Source organism: Rhea pennata, chromosome 12, assembly GCF_028389875.1.
Source record: "Rhea pennata isolate bPtePen1 chromosome 12, bPtePen1.pri, whole genome shotgun sequence".
Classification (NCBI taxonomy): Eukaryota; Metazoa; Chordata; class Aves; order Rheiformes; family Rheidae; genus Rhea; species Rhea pennata.
In genome coordinates this window covers 14748366-14769102 of record NC_084674.1, presented here as the reverse complement: position 1 = coordinate 14769102, position 20737 = coordinate 14748366, and the positions used below count along the sequence as shown (strand labels likewise).

At 35.7% G+C, this 20737-nt stretch overlaps 1 protein-coding gene across 4 annotated transcripts in view; it reads right to left on the bottom strand.

Annotated features, from left to right (window-relative positions):
• ARHGEF3 (Rho guanine nucleotide exchange factor 3) overlaps window positions 1-20737 on the bottom strand; it is a 140358-nt gene that overhangs the window by 63261 nt on the left and 56360 nt on the right. For all 4 annotated transcript variants that reach the window (XR_009959692.1, XM_062585715.1, XM_062585717.1 and 1 more), the window contains one exon: window positions 4734-4796. Coding sequence is in view for 3 of the 4 variants with exons in the window: in XM_062585715.1 (XP_062441699.1) it covers window positions 4734-4796 (63 nt within the window). In the remaining variant the exon portion in view is untranslated. The remainder of the gene's footprint in view (window positions 1-4733; window positions 4797-20737) is intronic.

The following is a 20737-nucleotide window of genomic DNA, read 5'->3' as shown; positions in this document are numbered from 1 at the left end:
TGATTCTGTGAAGTTTTATGTTAGGTTTTTCCAACTTACTGCTCTGGATAACTCAATACAGTTGCTAGTAACTCAGGAGGAAAGACTCATTGGGCACATGGTATCATCTATCACCATTACAAGATTCCAACCACATTGCACATTACCTGTTTTGCAACAGCAATTTAAAATACATTGCCTAGCTTTAACTTTCTTCCTGAGCACTCTGAGTAAAAACTTCCAGATAGTAATGTCTATCACTGTTGGTTTAGTATGAGTCCAAAACTCAGAAAGCACTTGGTGTACAGAAACTAGGCAGACATCCTGCAGTAAGATGGAGAGCGCAGCAAAAGAATTAGCTCCCTGGCCCTAACTGAGAAGCATAAATGCTGTGGTGACTAAAAGGACAGGTGCACTCCTCCAGCACCAGAACAGGGTTAGGAAAAAGTGTCATAGACAGCAGGCATAACGTTTCAAAGTCTGCATCAAGATCAAGAGGGGCAGCAGCAACAGGGAACAAAAGCACTGACAGAAAAATCAGCAGACTACTCAAAATTTAAATAAGGAGAGACATAATACCTGCACAGGCATACTTGGGTGTTTTAAACAAAAAACTACTTAGCCTTCTCTATAATCTTGAAAACTAAATTAATTCTGTCTCAATCTCCAAGTTATAAAAGGAAATCTATCAAATCTAAAGTTTGTGTAACCTGTGTTAACATATAATGTCTGTAAATCAACACACATGCAAATTTGTTCTAGACTACATCAGCATTTTAAAAGCACGAGCATGGAGCACAATACCAGCAGAGTTAACCATACTGACAGAATACAAGGTAAGTCTTCCTGTGCAGGCCAACAGGAAGAAAAGCATATTGAGCAATATGCACATTTTCCCTTAAATAAAGGCTACTGAATGCAATAGCCTCACATATTCATGGCCCCAACTGCCCTCATAATCTGTTGGCCACCTCTGTCACAGATTATCACAAACTATTTGACTTTGAGCATATTACAAATACACTTTTCAAGCTGGCAATAAAATGAGCCAAGACCAACCAGCCAAATTAATGTGCCAGTTTATCAGCTCCTGAAGCACCAATACCAGTCCAGATCACTAAACAAATACAAAGAAGAGTCAAGATGGTTAGGTCACCAGTCCTCGTGCTGAGTCAGCAAAGCTCCAAACAGCATTTCCTGGGCAAGGAAGTTCCGTCTTTATGACTGATTCCCCTTGAAAAGACAGCTGGGCTGGCAATGGTCAATCATGAAAAAGAAAATTATTTTTATAAAAAGACTGTAGATAGATAATGGTGTCAACTGGCAGGACACCCAGCCATCTGCATACATATGCTGCTACCTTCTATATGAAGCAACTCCCAGTCTGTAAATAGTTAATATCCCTCTTTCTTTCCCATGTCTCACCCAGTCCTGGACAAAGGTGGTAACAGATGCATTTACACAACTTGGAAACCTCAGACCAAGTAAAAGATAGCCAGATATTTCAATTGGCAAGTACCAAAGCCAAATAAAAGTAAAAAAATCGCTTTGCCTTTGCAAAGAGAGGCATAGCCACAAGCTGCTGCATCAGAAGGCAGCACCATAAGCGCATAAGTAACTGCACCGTATAATTGATGGCACTTTGTTACCTCCACAGCTCAGTGAGCTGGAAGAGCTGCATGGAAATCATTCACTTAATTATGTAAACCAGGAAGTATGCTGTACAGGAAAGTCTAATATGTTTATTTGTTAAATACAGATGCTATTAAACAACAAAATCAGTTTTACTACAGAGTCAGAGAGATTTATTTTCTGTAAAACTTTAATAATACATAATCATATGAACTAGAATCTAGATTCATAATAGGGAACACACACATTCAATTTTGATATCCTCAGCCATTGCCCTGGAAAATGAATGCTGTCATTGAGGATATCCACGTAAGTAATTTTACAAATCTTTTCAAAGGTGCAACAGAAGTGCCAGACAAAGGACCTAAATATTTACTTATTTACTTATTAAGCTACTATCCAAAGGCTCCAACTAAGTGTAGGGCTCCCAGTGCCTCACTGAAACCGGCACCACTGGGAAGAATGGAACAATTAAAAGGAAAGTATTAGACTAATTAGAAGTCATATCAGAATGGCTGCATTCACGCAGGCTGAAGCTAGATCTCACAGCCCAATAACATGTCTCCACCAGATGTCAAAAATCAGGTGCCTAGGGAAGCGTGTGAAAGCACAGTAAATTACTAGTGACACTCACAGTTTTACTCTCCCAGTTTCCAGAAGCATGCAGTTCAGGGAGTTCCTCATATAGGTGTCTAATAGCTCTTGCTGGGTTTTTCCTCCATGATTTTTTTCAGATTTGCTTTCTGAACTCTGCAAACCCTGAGCATCTGGAACACCCTGCGCCACAATTCCATCACTACGCACCCCATGAAACAGCATCTCATTTGGTTTCTTGTGAATCTACAAACAAGGAGTTTCATTTTGTGCCCCAGTAAGAAGAGAATGCAGAATCTTACACTGATCATATTTTACAGACCTCTGGTATATGCCGTCACCTTCTCTTCCTCTCTCTTCCTCCTAAAAAAGCTTCCAGTACCTTTCATTGCATCCTGTATATGTATTGTATAGAGCAATGCAACAGAGAAAGGTGATTTTGCATATTATTGCAGCTGATTTGTGTGAGGTACCAATTGATTCTTTTTGAAATTTGCCTTCATAAATGCAATGACAAAAGACAGTTATAACTCTGCTCTAACAAAATACCTAATTACCTGGATTATGGCTCACATAAAATACCTTAATTCATTATGGCTCACAAAGAGCAAAATACCAGGAAAAAAAAGCCAGATCTCTCCCCCACACAAACTGCATCTCCTGCAGCCTCATGCCTTACTCTTCCGTGTTGTTTTAGTCACACAGAAAAATACATCTATAGGTAATAAGCATGCAACCCAGCCTGATCCTTTTAAACTGCAACTCTCTGCAGTGTAGCCAAAAGATCCTGTAGTAATTTCTAGGGAGGTGAGACGCCTGCAGCTTAAGAAATAGGTAGTCAACCTACTCAACTTGCAGTGCCTGAAACAGTTTGGGTCTGTCTGCAGACATCCATGCAGATAAAGCTTTAGTTGTAGTATCTCCTCAAAAGAGCAGTTTATTTCAAAAAGAAAAAATCTAATCTGACTGAACATTGTAGAGATGGTCTTATTTACAAATCTAAAATCAGCATCAAAAAAAAGCACCTAAGGACAATTTATCCCATTTACTTATCTCCTAAAATGCAGTTTATGGAAGGGCTATTTACATGTCCAAATTAATAAATTGTTCCTTTGTCTTCATAATATATTACTTATGTTGCTACTGCTAAGTTTCTTTTTCATGCTACTATTTCATATGCTGATGACCATTTTTAGCATGACATGCTAGTTTTCAATTTTTGCTGTCTGAAATAGCACTTACCTGTGGTTTAATAACAAAAGTATTTTTTATTTCTATTATTACATATCCAACAATTTATTCACACAAATCTTGCTTTATAAGAGGCCAATATGGGTTAGTTAGCACTGTATGTATTCTCAATGCATATTTTGTGTTCTAAAAGTCCAATGAAAAAATAGGTTAAAAATCACTTTTTACAATTAGAGATAATATCTCAAGAACTCTGTTCCCATTAGAAATGAAAGAGGCAGAATGTTCTGATTTAGTAACATCTAACTCTTCTTCATACCCTGCCAAAACCAGCAGGTCTATTCTCTCTCTCTCTCTTTTTAAAATCACCTTTTTTCTGCCTGTACTACACCTAAGGTCTGCAGAAAGGGGAAATTGATTTGTTAACTGACTATAGACAAGAACACTAAAAATAATACAAACACAAAGAGGGAATGATAAATTCTTCTACATCTTTTTTGTGTTCCATAGATTTAAATTACTGAATGCAAAGAATATTCTTATGTCACAACTGCAACCTTTACATGGAAAACAACAGCACTGCAGTTTACTATGAAATTACAGTCACTAATACCGTAATATCCACTAAAATCAACAGAAACCTTTTGGTTCCTAATTTTTAAAGTAAACAAGTATCAGCCACTGTAATTAAAAAAGAATTAATTCAGCCAGTTTTACCAAACTAGACAATTCAGTAATTTACTCTTACTTAAAAAAACAACTAAAAAACCTCCAAAAATCAGAAGTACGCTAATTATACAGAAAAGCACACACAAATGGCATTAATATAAGCCATATGTCTTCTGATGGCTTCTTGACATCTGAAGCATGCTACAGAATAACATAGCTGTACTCTCAGTACTCCTTTTCAGTAATGGTATACAGAGGTCTTATAACTGTATTAATATCATACCACCCAGTGTCACAGCACCAGCATTATCCACCACTGATATAACCGAACTAGAAATCTCTTATTCTCAGCCACGCAATGGGATAAAAGGTCTGTTTCAAGTCCTGCATTCATTATGAGCTTTTATCCTGATGCTTATTTACTAATAACAGATTTCACTGCTTTACAACAATCTATCATTCTGACTTTTCACTTCAACTATTATACTGCAAAAACAGGAAAAGCTATAGCACAGCAAATTTAGATTTCTAGTAATAAGCAGAAGAACAGTTATTCATGCTACATATGAAAACACTACTGCTGAAAGGATGAACTGGTGGGGTTCAGAGTACATATAATATCCATATTGTATTTCATAAGGAGAAAAAAAAAGGAAGAAATTACTTACACTTGTATCCAGGCTGCAGATACTGATTGTATCTTCATCCTGAGTACTCTGTTTTCGTTTTTTCTATAAAACGAAATGAAAAGAAAAGCTCAGTTTTGATGAACTGGACCAACTGATCACCAGTATGATTTTGAAACAGGTATTCATAACGAATTCATATGCGTACATATCATTCATACATAGTTCATACTTTCATATTTATTAGTCATTACAGTCATAATGCATGTGAATAAGTTGTATTTTCGTAAGTTCAAACCCTGCTTTTAGCACATTAGTAAATTAAATGCTGTTCCTTTTTCTGCTTACAGTGAGTTAGGTTCACTGAGATTTCTAATGAAAAAATGAGACTTTTTGCATATTTTAGATTTTATTTTGGCACTTGATATCAATTTCTGTAACCAATGAAATTTGTCAGCAGGAGGAGAAATCACTATTTTGTGTTGAGAATCAAAACTTGGATTTTACAAAATACACATTCAGCAATCAGGTACTATTCCCACACAGTGAATATTACATAGTGAGGACAACAGGCAAATTACACTGCAGGAATTTAATTAATAAATTTATTAATACATATTTGTATTACAACATCCACATTAGCGATCACATTCTGCCCTCTAGTCTCTCTCTCTCTCTCTCTCTCTCTTTTTTTTTTTTTTTTTTTTTGACCCTCCCCTGTATCTTTATTCTGGTTCATTACAAGATTAATCTTCACGCTCCTCAAATAAAAAGTATGAAAAAATAATTTAACAGAGCTCTACATTTTCTACCAGGCCAGGAAGGCCGGGAAGGTTTAGGGAATGGGAGAAGTCATAGAACACATGATCTTCATTCATCCAGCTGTGCTGTCTTCCACTGTCAAGTAGAGAAAGCATTCACAGCTGGTAACAGCGGACTTCAGTTTCCACCCTACAGAAGTTAATGATGAACAAATAAAAAAGTAAAAGAGATAGGAAAAATCCAATCTCACATGATGACCAAAGTTTTGCTAAAAGTCAGGACCTGCATATTGTGCAGGTAAAGGTGTATAACTATATTCTGTATCTCAGAAATACTAAATACATGTTAAAACAAAGTCAAAAAAGCTGAGAAAAAAGGACATACAGAAACATTGGATGAATACACTACACCTGTGATTTTGTAGCTTACTGTAAGCTTGACTTCAGCAATATCACATATATAACAGACGGAAAATGGTAAATAAAGTAATATGCATTCCCCTCTCCAGTACCCACAGCCACTAGCCCTCTGATGCACAGTCGTTTTATCTAGCCAGTGAAAACGACACTAGATCTACTAGATCTTCCACAAACAGGATTAACAAAAAGGGGAACTGCTTTTTCGACAATCTAGGATAAAGACTATTTCTTATAAAATCCAAAAGTCTTCACTCAATGCTGTTATTAAAATAAAACTGTAGCTGTTGAAATTTTTCATATTTACTCACTATTTTTAAGCAAATCTTTGACTTGCCTAATCATATTTAAATATAAAATTGGTGTGTTTGAATACCTGTACAGAAAATAAAAAAGTTACTTAGCTCACTTTTTTGTTGTTGTTTTTGACAACAGTCTTAAAGTCATGACTGTTGGGTTTTAACACTTATTATTTCTTAATTTAGAAAGAGCGACTGGATCGTAAGTTCTCCAACACATTATATAATGATAAATGTTTTATAAAAACTGATTCTTCTCTCTCAGACTATGCACAATCAAATCCCTCTTACTGTTATATTACAGATTTTTAGCAACAAGTTAAAAGGAAAGAATAGAATAGAGATGATTTCTTGACCAGACCAAACTGAACAACAGATGGGAACATCTGAAATAATACTCAGTGTATTAGTTTATCCCGCAGCAGTGTTTTAGACATTTATATACATTTTATATATCTCCATAAGATAAACTAATCTGAATTATTATTCAAGGGAGAGCCAGGTGGGAATTCAAGATGGTAGAGCTACAGAGCCTGTACTTTGTCTATAGGGTAGCATTTCCTAAGATGCTAGTTAATGTGTCGTAAAATAGTCTTCAATGCCAATTAGAATTTTGTATTTTCAGATACCCTTATATCCCTTCATTTTTTCCTCAGAAAAAAAACCCAAAGTATGCACTGATATACTTAGGACTGCACCAAGTCTTTATGTTGCAAAGAATTTGCTAAAGTAAAAGGTATAGTGTGAAAAACTTGTGAAATTGTCTCTTGAAATAAATATTAAGTGTTTTGGAACCTTAACAAACGCCTATAATGAAAGAAATGTGATTTTATTGTTAACAGAGAGTGGCAAACACGGTAACACATCAAGCAAATGGGTAGCTATTTGGTTAAATAACTGATTAAAAGACTTACTCATGGTCCTGCAGCTACAGATTAACAAAGAATGGAGTACTTCAACACAGGCTGAGTTCTAATGAAAGCTGATTGAGGCTATGAAGTACTTAAATATGAAGTACAGGCTTATTAGCAAGGCTAAAGGATCAAAGTGAAACTTGAAGGAGACAGGGCAAACTGTTACTGTAGCAGGAAAGTTATTCAACAGCAACTATGTGTAAGCTTTCAACTACTCCATTTAAAGGGTGCGTGTCAATTCAAAATACAGTTGTTTTGGACAAGGCAGTAAAACTACTCAGGAAAATCTGTACAAAACATAGTTAGTGCTAATATATAAAACATTAACAAACCTGTATCTTATTTAAAGACAACTTCATTAATTAAAATCATAATAAGCTCACCACAAATAAATCAGTATCAACTGTGGCATACAAACCAAAAGGGCTGAAAAAACACATAGCAGTAAGAAAATCAATTACATATTGAACATGTCAATGATAGCCTTCAGAAAGTAGGTGCAGCTTGCCCTACCTTAATTGTATTGTGGAGATCCTCTCTTCCCCACTTAAATTTAGCTTTTCTACTTTTCTGAAAAGTAACAACAACAACAAAAAACCTATCTAACAAGATACATACTACACAATGTTATCTAGAAGTTTGCAAATACTATACTGTATGTGCTATTTGTAAGTTTTCCCCGCTGGCTTTGCTAGACAGCTATTTCACACAAATATTGTTAAATATAATCAACTATAGAAAAAAGATTAATATTCTCATTTTTAAGAGTCTCAAAGGCCATTAATCATCGTATCAGAGTGGAGAAATCCACAACAGCAAAATTTATTCCAATAACTGAGTTACTGGATAAATTTCTTTGCCCACAGTAAGTGGATTAGAAGCAAAGATTGCAGTAGATATTGTGCAGGGAGTATAACATGCTCATAATATTAATCCCTGATCTTTGTGACTACCTTTTACCCAAAGGAGTTACAAATCCAATCTCAGTTGCCATGGCACAATGCAGCTGACCTCTGAATCCCTCATGTTCCAGAAAGTCACCCCTTAAGTGGTGCTCTCCATTTTGTGTTTTAAATCACATGGCACACCTCATACATTTTGATCCATCTATCCATTTTGATCTCAACAATCTGCTCTATCTGCCTTTCACAAAAGACCTTAGAAATAGAGCCTATTAGCTTTGAAATAAACCCAGAAGTTATGTGATTAAGCATTGTATGTATCGCACATGTTCAGAGCAGAATAAGCCTCACTGCAGATCCACGGATCTCCAATAATAAACTATAAGCCAAACACTGAAATCAGTTAAGTGGCATAAGAATGACAAAAACAAGTGCTCTTGGTAAGCTCAAATATCCACTGCATGGACTGCCTGAACAACAAATAAACCTGGCAAAACAACCTCTAATTGCATTGTATTACACTGTGGTAGACCTTTCATATTGCTCTATATTGTCACACAATACAATGTAAAGCCAAAAACCATAGTGTGAAAATCTTTATTCAACATATCACCTGCACTAGTCTAGGCACAGTATTTTAGAGAGAAGATCCATTCTTTTAATTCCATTTTACTACCTTGCTCATGAAGCATCCCTAGTCCTAGGGTTGTTGTTATTACTTATGCTTATCCATGGCTGTAACAATCACTAGGTTTAATACAAATTAATAGCCTTTTTAGGATGATAGGGAACAAAGAAGCATGTGAAGTAGGGAGAAGGAAATTCAAAAGTTGAGTGTGCTGACATGCACTCACGTCTACCTATACAGAGAGCTTACAGCAAATTTCAGAAGATTTAAGCACAAGAATGTCACGAGATAGGAGAGGTGAGGCCTTTATGAACACCTGAGCATGCACAAATAGCATATACAAACTATGTCACTTACATGTGTAATATAAAGATCACATTCTCATACACTGTATATATGTGCTGTTTTAACAGAATAATGTCCAGTTAAAGGCTGTATCAGTTTTGGTTTCAATTAAAACCCATTAAGAAGCCCAACATATTATGACTATTGTGAAACAAGGATAAGCTTGTAAGACACATGGTCATGGGCACTAGTGTGCCCTAACTTTGAACAGAGGAAATGAACTAAAGTTATTGATCTGAATATTCCTGAAAGCTTAAACTGATTTTTCTAATTAGGACCCATCTTTATTTTAAATTCAGATTAAAAATAACCCAATTAAAAGGTATTATACTATCCTTATACTAGACAGTGATCATTCATAATTAAGCAATTCATGCACCCTGGTAATGTCATATTGCAGCATTTTATTAAATATAAAATGTGATTATTCTGCAAAATATGATACTAGCAATGGACACATATCATATACCACGTGCTATCTCACAACAGAATAGGTCTTTATTAGCACTTGTATTTATTTGAAATAAATTAAACTGAAAATGGTATGAAGCTGTTTTTCTTGCTCGGAAAAAAAGAACAGATGGCAACTCTATGTTAACTCGTTTTTCACACCGTATTTGTAGACTTTGTTAAAGGGTGTACGTGAGTCTGCACAAAAGCAATAATACCTATAACACAGTATCTGCTCTGAACACAGAAGTGCCTCTGCGTGCTCTGACCGATCACACAGATGCATTACACACATTTGAAACACCTCTAAACAAAGACATTTTATACCACACAGTCAGTTGACAGCTTGTTTGTTTTTTAAATACACAAAAATCTAAACCACTGGACCTCAACAACTGAGCGTCTGAATCTTTAGCTGTCTTTGTGACATTGCTAGCTAAAGGCTGTGCTCACATCCATAGCTACCGTGGCAGAACACTGATTTTTTTCTGCTACATTAAGACCACAAGTCTCAATTACCTCACATGAGATGAGAAAGTAAGAAGAAAGAAATTATGTATTAAAGCAATAATTTAATTAAAGGAATTAGAGCAATAAGACATTGTTATAGGAAGGCTGGATTAACATCCTCTCACCATCACACGAATCTAGTTGTCAATACTGGAGATTTATATTTTACCAACTGGGAAAAGAAATGCAAAGATGCACAGAAATAGCTTGATTAAAAAAACATCCTGTGGCAGGAAAGGAAATGCTTTTCAGAAAGAAACACTGACTTTTGCTAAATCACCTATCCATTCTAATTCCTTGGAAGTAAGTCTGCACACAGAAACACATCAAAATAAATAATAGCTCAAGGCACTACCTTTATACAGACAAGTAAATAACCTTAACGCTTCTAGCAACAATTTAGGTTTTAATCCCTTTTAAAAAGGGATTTCACCACCTGCTCAAAAAAAAAGTCCAAAAAATAAAGAAAAAATATCTATTTAATCATACGGTATCATTTAGCCACAGCCATATCACCTGCTTGTATATGAAAATACCTGGGAACTGTAGCCTTCCCAGAACATACTGCTGGATATCCTTCAACACTAATAGTACGAAAAAAAGCAATGTTGTAAGGAATACAGCTCTAACACATGATTATACTAAATATATGCATGCATATATTTATGCATTCATTAGCTAAATATATGCATGTAAATATATATGTGTATATTTATTTATTGAGAAGTAAGGCAAATATACCACAATAGGTTCTAAGGTGGCTTTGAATATCCTTATTAAGATTTTTTATGGAGTAGGAGAGGTATGTGATAAACTCAAAAACAATAATAAACATTTGAGTAAATGCTGTTAAATCTATCTTCTGCACTTTTGCTAAGTCTGTCCTATGTAATACATGCTTAGTTAAAAAAAAATCCTCTAGATTAAGCAAAAACAAAGTTTTCAATAATGTAGAGAAGGGAACAATCATTTTGCCAACAAAAATTGTTTTTTAATCTTTCTTACTGATGAGGAAAAGGCAGGAGAGATCTCCCTGAACCATCTAAAAAACAGGACCCAAGAGGATTCTGTACCAAACCAGGAAAATCCCACTGGAATCGGAAGAGCTCTGACTTTACTCCAGATAGGTAGCTAAAGCCTTGTTTTAACCACTAACTCCACTCTTTAAAACTACCTTGAACTATTCTAACTCAGTCATTCAGAGCACTGAAGCACAGGCTCTGGACTTAACGGGAGAGGCAAGACAGGGGAGTTTGAAAATTACGACAACCAACTGGTTTGTTAAAAGTGGTTTGTTAACCCATACCCCCCTAGATCCACGTTCAATTTCCACCAAAGAGTCCCAACCGAGAAATATTTCTGATACATTAACTTTTTTACTGGAGCTTTTTTTTCCACTTCACTATGTTTTGGGTTTTATGATCCTCTCCAGTTTGTCCTTTGTGTTGTGTATCACAATACCTCTATTAGAGGCAATTAAAAAGCAAAAATCAGAAAAACACCAATCTGAATGGACCAGTTATAAATGAAACTAAAATCCAAAAGCAATTAATGTGAAAGGAGGGCAGAACAGAAATCAAATACAAAAATCAAGAGCTGTAAGGCCCAAAAAGGCAGAAGAGGTTCAAGCCACACTTCCAATGAAGGGAAGGCCAGCAGGAAAACCAGTTCTATTACACACCAGTTTTTATTTTTAAATAAGCAATTAGTGTCTCCTTAGCCAGTCGACAGCTCACACACTTTCCTCATTGAACCTTCACATGGAAGGTCCAATGATGGCCTTCTACACCACAAATCTCAGATTTGTTGAAGAAGCTGGGAATATGGCTGGACATTACCATAACAGTAGACAGCAAACCAAAGCAATAATCTAGATTTCCTTGTTAATTTCTATTCTTACTGTTTTTATACAACATTCCTTCAGAAAATCCAGTAAGCTTACAAATTCTCTTGATATGTAAATCATATTTATCAGCAAAATATACCTATGCACAGTCAAATATACTAGCAGTCTAAGCAACAAAATCTTCCAGTTCCTAAAAACCTAACACATCCACAAACAAGTAAGTTCAAAAAAATATTCAGATACTAAAATTTTCTCATCTTTTGTCTTCTTAATTTGTCATCAATTCCACATTTATTCCTAACATGCTAGTCCTTCTATCAAAAAATCCTGAAAAATACTATTTGCCAAGACCAAAAGTAGCCCTTTAATCACTCCAAAAACTCCATATGCTGTTGCTTCTGTGCTCCTTCTGTGTCCTAAGATCTGCTTTAAGTTTTTGCTGCATTTCCATTTCAATTCACATTCAAGTTATCTGAGGGGTATTTATCTGCTGGCTACGTCAGAGTACAAGGCTTCACACAGTCCAGACACAGCCAGCGATGAGACAAATACCACAAACTAGACGCTAGCAGGTATGCAAGAACAACTGGGGTGGGGTGAAAGAATTAATGACCAACTGAACTGGGAAGAAAGTAAATAATATTTCAATTCCCCAGAATAATTTAAATAATTCACAGACAGCACAGCCAGAAAATAAAAAAGTTCCTTTTTCAGACTAGAAGGTAAACAGTTTAGTCTTCCTAAAGTAAGAGGGGGAGATTCTGACCAAAGATTTCAACATGGTTCTCACCTGTGGTTATCGTTCATTTAACAAAATATGCCTCGGATCAAGCTTAAATTGGGTATAAAATTACATGACAAAGATTAATAGCCTTCTATCACAAGGTTAGCTGAATAATCACTAATTCAACATTTCCTGCCACAAGTGGTGGGATATAACATCACTGGCAGAATTCAGAAGTCAACTAGAAGAGGCAGCAGTGGTGTCATGTTGCCCAGCCTAAAGCCAGAATGCTCGTGATACTGAAACAGGAATGAGCATCACATAGAATTATCCATTTTCCGTCTTATCACATTACCGCTGCACTGACATTCTAATTTAAAACTAACACAGATGCCAAAAGAACTTTAGCTTGGCTGATACCATGCAAAGTTCTTAAAAGAAGCCTGCACTGAGGAAGACCATGTCAAATGAATCATATTAGCATGTATGTCTGTAATAACCAACTAAATACCTCTGAATTTCCTGTTGAAGACTGTCTTCCTTTCTCTTAGGTTAGGTTCAGAGCTAATCAATTACAATTTGGCAAACTTGTGATAATTCATTTAAGCTCATTCAGAGAGAGATTCTCACAATTTTCATCTTTTTCTGCCACCTTTCCATTTACTGTTATAATCAATCTCATGACAGTATTGCTCCCTGGATATTTTCCATTTTCACCTTCACAATTGTACCACTGACAAGAGTTTGAAGGCATAGGAAGGCTACAGGATCCTAAAAAAAATTTTCATGAAACACAGTTCCTTTTTCAGCATCATACATGCTTCTGGGACATAACTTCAGAATACTGAATTCTAATACAACATTTTAAAAAGGAAAATAACTATTTACCTGATGTTCCAATACCACAGATCTTTATGTTACATTGCTGAAAATAAGATTTTGGCTCTAAAGAGAGCCAAAATCCCTCGAAGGGATTCCATTTCTGTGTATATTCCCGGTGCCCTCTACTGTTCGGAATATCAAAGACATTAGTTTTCCTGTTCTCAAGAGTAACACAAAAATCTAAACAAAAGCTTTTTCTCTCTTCAGGGAGAAACTGTCAGAGACCACCTGGTTACCTGGAGAGATGCACTGCATTTGTAATAGAGGTGTTCGGGTTTTATTTCCCACACTGCACACATACCAGCTAACAGAGTATTTATATATTGGTATTAATAACATAATTTGTTTGTGCTTGATGTTTTCAAAAAATAAAAGCAAACAAGAAGAGTCCACACAGACTCTGCTCTAAGTCTGTCAAAACACAGCAGAAAACTCTTAAATAGAGGTTATCTATGGCACTTGTGACTTAGATATCTAGACACTTCTGAGGAGTCATTCACATCTCTGCCAAACAAAATGGCAGTTTCCTTTCAGCTTTCTCAGAGCACAGAGTAAGTTTTATTTCTACATTGCTTATTGTGATATTTGAGATTTTCCGTCAATGTAACAAAGTGAATGCTGAAGTGAACAATGAAATGAAAATTATATTCAATGTGTGTAACATTAACAACAGGAAATGGGTGTGCATGTACGGGATGCTGTAAGGACAAGGATCAGCAATGCTTTGTTTGAGGACTGGTATTTATTCTATCTTTATTTAACCTTCTTCCTTCCCCCTTTTGGAAGACAAGGGAGAGTATCAGTCACTGGAATCTAGCAGAGAGTTAAATACGCTGGAACTTTTTCATAGGTTGCTATAAAGTTTGAATCAAATTAAAATAAATGAATTAGAAGCACTTATTTTTCCTTAAGGGTTCTTTATTACTTCAATGAATAGCAACCATTATTACAGGACCCTTTCTCACTCAGGACTTCAAGACATTTCTGCTACAGAAATTATGCTTTTAATTAATGCTTAAAATTGATGCCTAGGGATTCTAAACTCACCTAGCTTATAAATAAAGATATAATTTTAAAACAGTCTATTAACTACTTAGATTCATCATGTGTTGTCCTACAAGCACTTTTCATCTGCTATTCAGCCGCATTCAGTACTCTCTGCTCTAAAGTAACATAATCAATCAGCATGCAAATAATTCCTGGATTCCTTTGCCTTTGGAAAGCTGACCTGGTAAGGTTGTACTTCCTGGCTTCGTATGTTTGTGTCTACTATAGCTGTAGACACAGCTCTAAAAGCTAAAATAATTGAAATTAATACTATTTTAAAGCTCTATTCTTAAAAGCTTTGTGCTCTTAAAGACAGGGAGACTTCCTCTACCTCGATAGCAAGGAACTGCATTTACTGCTGTTGACTACTTAATCACAGATGTCAACCACCACTTGTGGTTCCAAAATAAACTGCTCCTCTGTGTGGAAGAGGTATGAATTTTGTAGGTTTTCTTGGAACAAAGTGACAATGCCTCTTTCCGATTTGAAGACCAGACTCATTCAAAAGAAAGATTTTTTAAGAATCCACTGGACCTTCCCATCGTAAAAGAGATAACTGCTGATGCTATGCACAGCACCAGAATCACAGCAGAACAAAACAATTTCCATGAACTAAGCTTCCATGTGGCTTTCCACTGGCTTACGTTTTAATGAACTGTAGTCGTCCTGTATTGTTCTAATATTCTACTGTTAGTCTGCTTTGTCTCAGTATCTTGCATTCAGCATCATTATGCTGTTGTACCTTTAAAAGCACAATCAGGTTCCTGTATATGGCTTTTGACCCAAGTGCCTCACGTACTGTTCTCCAGCTCTCATCAAAAGGATAAAATGGCTACACTTGAAATTCATTTTTCTGTATAAGATTAAAAAAAAAAAATCACTTTCACTAAAATTCCATGTTGCTATGTCTATTTTTGGGGGTTCAATACACACACATACATTCTTTAGCTTCATTCCTCAGAAACATGTGATATTGGATATCCTTGTGGTGGGTATCCTTGTTCCTGGAATATTATTTTATTTTATTTTTAAGCTTATGGGCAAGTTTCAACCAAAACTGACAAAAGAAAGACTCCAACCATTCTGGAAAAAACTATATAAAAAAGAGGAGACAGAACTTGGACCGAACTGAAAAGACCTCAGTATGAGCTTTGCGATATTATTAGACGCTAGAGAATTGTGTGATTTTATGTCACAGACACACCCCCCCCACACACACTATTCCATGAATACTGTGGAATTTATTAAATTCCTTCTGCTACAAATTTTCAAGTAACTGATGTGTAAAACACCCATTCATAGCAAATATGCGTATTAAGTACATCCAAAAAGACCACCAATCTTACAGTACAGTCATTAGAAATCAGCTGTCTCATTTTAAGCAATTTAATGAAGCCTGAGAATTCTAACTCGTTACCATCTATTAAAATAAATTCATGATTTCTCCAGTCATCTCAGTAAGCTTCCTCTGAGACTGTTGACATTTTGATTTATCTTTGTAAATACAGTTTAAGTCAGAACTGCATAAAGCACTCCAGATGACATCTTAAAAAGATTCTGTGCAACAATTTCAGCACAGACCATCTCTCTCTTCTGTCTGAGAAAATTGTATCCAATTAACAATCCAGTCTTAAGCTTCAGTACATTTAATCTACACTTCTTCAAAGCATATCCGAGAGCACACAGGCCCTCGAACAGACCCCTGACTTGCTCTCCTCATATTGCAGTTTCTCACCTTTTTGTCACATTTCTAGGAACTTCAAAGTAAGGCTTACATTCAACACACATGCAATATTTTGAAGTGAAGTTGCTTCTTAAATACAAAGAAGCTATCCAGTTTTCCAAATAGTGGGGAGATGCTACAATCTGGGACTAGATCTGCAAAGTTAGAGATCAGACCTATTCCACTGTGGCCCATATATACCACTCTTACCCACAACTAATTGTCCAGAAACAAAGTCACATGCAAGTCATTAAGAACACTCAAGGACTGAACGCTAACTATTGCAGCATGTAACATATGTCAGTGTGTATGATACGCTCTTTCTATATTATGCTGAAAAGTTTGAAATGATAGATTTTAAAACATACTTATGTAGTCTGTTCCACTGTTTGATTAATACAGCAATTATGAAGGCCTGTTTCCCCAAATATTTAACCTAAATCTCCCTTGCTACTAAGCTCACTCATTACTGTGCTAACCTTTGCAAACACAGAGAACAAGTGTCTGACACTTTCCCACAAGCTCAGAGATCAAGTGCCCTTTTATCTCAATCAAGTATTCTTTTTCTACATACAATTATCCCCAAATTTAAGTCTTTTCTATAGACCATATTTACTATGTTTATCAACAATCTTGCTACTTTTCTGCGCACATCTCTCCAAAGTACAACATCTAAAACTGCACCCAGTTCCCCAGGGTGATGCCTCATACATATGCTGCACAGCTGCATAATTATGCACTGTAAATAGAATCTGTTACAGCTTTCACTTCAACAACGTATAGACTTATGCTTATAGCTATGAGTGTTCCCATCTAAACCTCAGCACAAGCCAAAACCATGGTTTTTGAATTATGCAGAGATGTTTATACAGGTATGTTAAAAATATGTAGTAAGTAAAGGCATCTCATCTTGCAGTAAACTATCAACATACCAAGAAAAATAACCATCATCCATGCCATTGGCATTATGAGAATATATTACAAACTTTTAAGAATTGTTTTCTTCCTTACAGGAGGAAACACTCCTGGCCAATCAGCATTTTGCTTTCATTAATATGTAATTCTAAATCCTGTCATACTTGGAAGAAATATCTGTGTAATTTCAACTTACTATAGTGCCACATACGCAGACAACAAAAAGTAACACAAGCCCTAATCTGCACTTACCTGATGATGCACAGAAAAGCAACACCACACCATGAGGTACTTCGTATTGCACTCAGATTAGAGGAGGTTTCTTAATCTTCAGTGTGACAGTGAAAACTCTGCTGCAAAGAAGTCCCTATGTCTCTCCTTCAGTTTTCGGCAGGAACTCCTCCCAACGCGGCCGCACAGTTTGCTCTCGCTTCCTGTCATGCAGTGTGCTAGAAGTGTCAGAAGCTGAGTGATGTGTATTGTCGTGTCTATCTGCCTCTTGTGGTTTGTCTCAGAGGCGGCTTTGTATAATATTTTAAGCAGACAAAAGTATTTTAAAATTTTCTAACAAGCATAAGGCTATAGTACTAAGATAAAGTCCTCATTAACATTTATTTTAAGGTAATAGGCAGGCCTTTGGGGACTTTGAGACTCCATAGTTATGGGGGAGGAGAAAGGGAGGGAAAACACACAGTCCACCTCCTACATGTGTAGTTCTCCATTTTAAATAACCGCAATGGGCTTTAAACTTGAAAACAGACAACTGTCTCCAAGTGCACATGCCCTGGTCACAAAACAAAACAGCTGGGAGATGATGGGTGGAGCTTTGAAACATTAGGTCACAGCAAGCATTCTTAAACCAACAGAGGCACAAGGACAAAAAAACACTACATTTTTAAAATCAGCCCAAAATCAAGGCCCAAAGATGAGCTTTGGCAGAAGGCCCAAATTCTGCATGTGAAGCACTGTGAATGAGGTCAAAGCTCAATTCAGTCCCCTAGGAGTTCCATAGAAATGAGGAGAAATCAATTTCTGCTGATTTTTCACCAGTCTAGGTAAGCAAATCTTCACCAATTGCATTCAATGGGATCCACTGAATCTTCTCTTCACTGTGCTTAGAAAGGTTATATACCGTAAGCATCAAGAAAACATTCTACTTCAATCTACTGCTACCTTAAAAATTTCAAGTTTGACTGCTGTTAGCTCAACGACAAAGATGCACAAATTCTCAGGCCAGCTTGAAAGTTGAAAACTGAGGAACCCATTCTGCAAGAACTCCATGTACATATGCACACTAGCCATTCATGCCATTCATTTGGCTGAGAAGTTAGAGCTAGTACATTTATGGGATTAGGTTCCAGTCTCATAATCCAAACAGCAGAATATATTATTTCCTTGAAAATTTTTATATTCACATGCCAAAAACACCTTAATTCTTGAGAAGGGTGAGAGCAAGAGAGGACTGCTCAATAACAGTGGCATCTCCCAAACTGCACCAGCTGAGTGACTAGCACTGGTGTGTATTAGCCCTTACTGTACTCAGAAACCTGCCTTACTTGGCCATCACATTAAGTTATATCACTTCAAGGTAAGAAAAACTAAAATTAAATAAGGTGCTTATTTGCAATTTATCAAAAAACGTAAGTTTCCATATATTACCTGAAAATTTATATTTGCATTATCATTCATACGTACAAGTTTCAATATGCATTTGAGCAGCCCTCTTCAAAATCCAGACATACATAGCTGTAAAATTTCCTTACCCAGTTCACAGACAGAAAACAATTTATTTAAAAAAATAAATAGAACACACAGTCATCACAAATGACTCTAATGTAGTGCTTCATAAAGCAAGTAAATGAGTGATCTGATATGGCCTTCCATCATCTTTCCTGCCTCACAAACTGCATCATCTATTTTGGACAAGCAAAACCTGTCCTCAGAAACTAGTAAGACAGAACTATGGGGAGAAATATTAGGGTTTTTTTAAAAAACATATATTACAACGGTCAGCTCCTTAAGTGCTACCCTTAGAAAACATTTTCTATGCATTTGTAGGAAAAAGTGCATGCTTAGATTTAGAAGGCTTATCGATCAGTCAAATATTAGAAGATTGAATATGTTTCCAGCTCATTCAAAAAAAATGACAACTCACTTGTTTATTTTTAAACTTACGTAATAATTGTATGAAAGAAGACTATTGTGGATACTTAGGTAAGTATCCAAAATGGACAGAGAAACACAGTTTAAAGTATTAGTCAAATTAAACTGGTTCACTTTAACACACATCAAGTTTTAAGTAAAATAAACAACATGAAGACATTCTGTCATGTTTCCTACATTAAAAGATTTAAGGGTCAAATTATGTGTTTAGCTATGCTTATGAAATGCCAAATTACCCTTCACTACATTCCCTATTTTAAGCTAGAAATAGGCCTTTCAGTTTCAGAGTGGGCTAGTAGGTGTAGGTTTTTGGTGGGGGCGCTGAGTACTGTTTGGTAATAGCACGCTACTTCAGCCATTAAAACTTTCATGCTGTTAATAACACCAGTAATAATAAAATATAAATTATGGCATGCAGTAGCTTAATTAACTTCTGGTTGTATTACAATCATACTTTGACAAGTCTTTTTTTTTTTTTAACCTAGTTTCAAATATAATTGCCTGATATACAGCTACCTTATTCTACTTTAATGCATGATTCATCAGAGACAAAGCATGTGTTCTAGCACGCTTTCAGTATTACACACTTTCTTGTTCTATGCTTAAAAGAAGATTCAAAGTGGAGATATAGCTATCAGAAGTGGAAAAAAAACACAAATAAATATCTATTCTCTAATAAAATATGGTATTTCTTTCCAGTGAAGGTATTCAACAATACTTCAAGCATTGAAAAATATTGAGACAAATCACTCCCACCTAATTCTGATATTGAGCTGCTGGATATAGATACAAATCCACTTTTAAGCCAGTAAAATTTCACCTGCTCATATCACTTCAGGATTAATTGCATTCTAGGATAAGTGAATCCTAGAATCCCAGCTCATTTTAAGAGCGTCATTTACAGGAAAATTCATATTCTTCAAAACATAACATTAATATCTCAACCTGTCAAAAATGAAAAATAATACAAACAACTGACATCAGTTAAGACACTGAACACAAATAAGGTATGAAGGCTTAAGATATTGTGTCTAAAGTAAACAATAAAAAGTTATTTTTAATACAGTTATCTTCTTTTTTCCTTTTGATGAAAAAGATTTGGTAAAGAATATTTTACTATTTTTTAGTAAATGCCTTATCCTATAACTTACTTCCAATACACACACACACACACACAATTACTCCACATACCCTACATCCTTACACATCACTCTTGAATCCTCCATACCCTGCTCACTCTTTTGCAACTTGCTCAGAGCAATAGATACTGGTTCATCTTGTAAAACTCTGCATACTTCCAAGAGTGAAGAATGTCAAGACAAACCTGAATTTGGGTAGCAAGCTAGCACCAATTCTAACTCTTTTTTTTTTTTTTTTTTTTTTAAGAGCAAAGCAGCTTTTCAGTGAGCTGGTAAAATTTTTTCAGTTTGAAGCTAAATTAACATAAAATGTTTCTGCAGAGTTTGGAGACAGAAGAGGAAAGATGAAAATGATACCAATCAACAAACAATCCCTGTGAA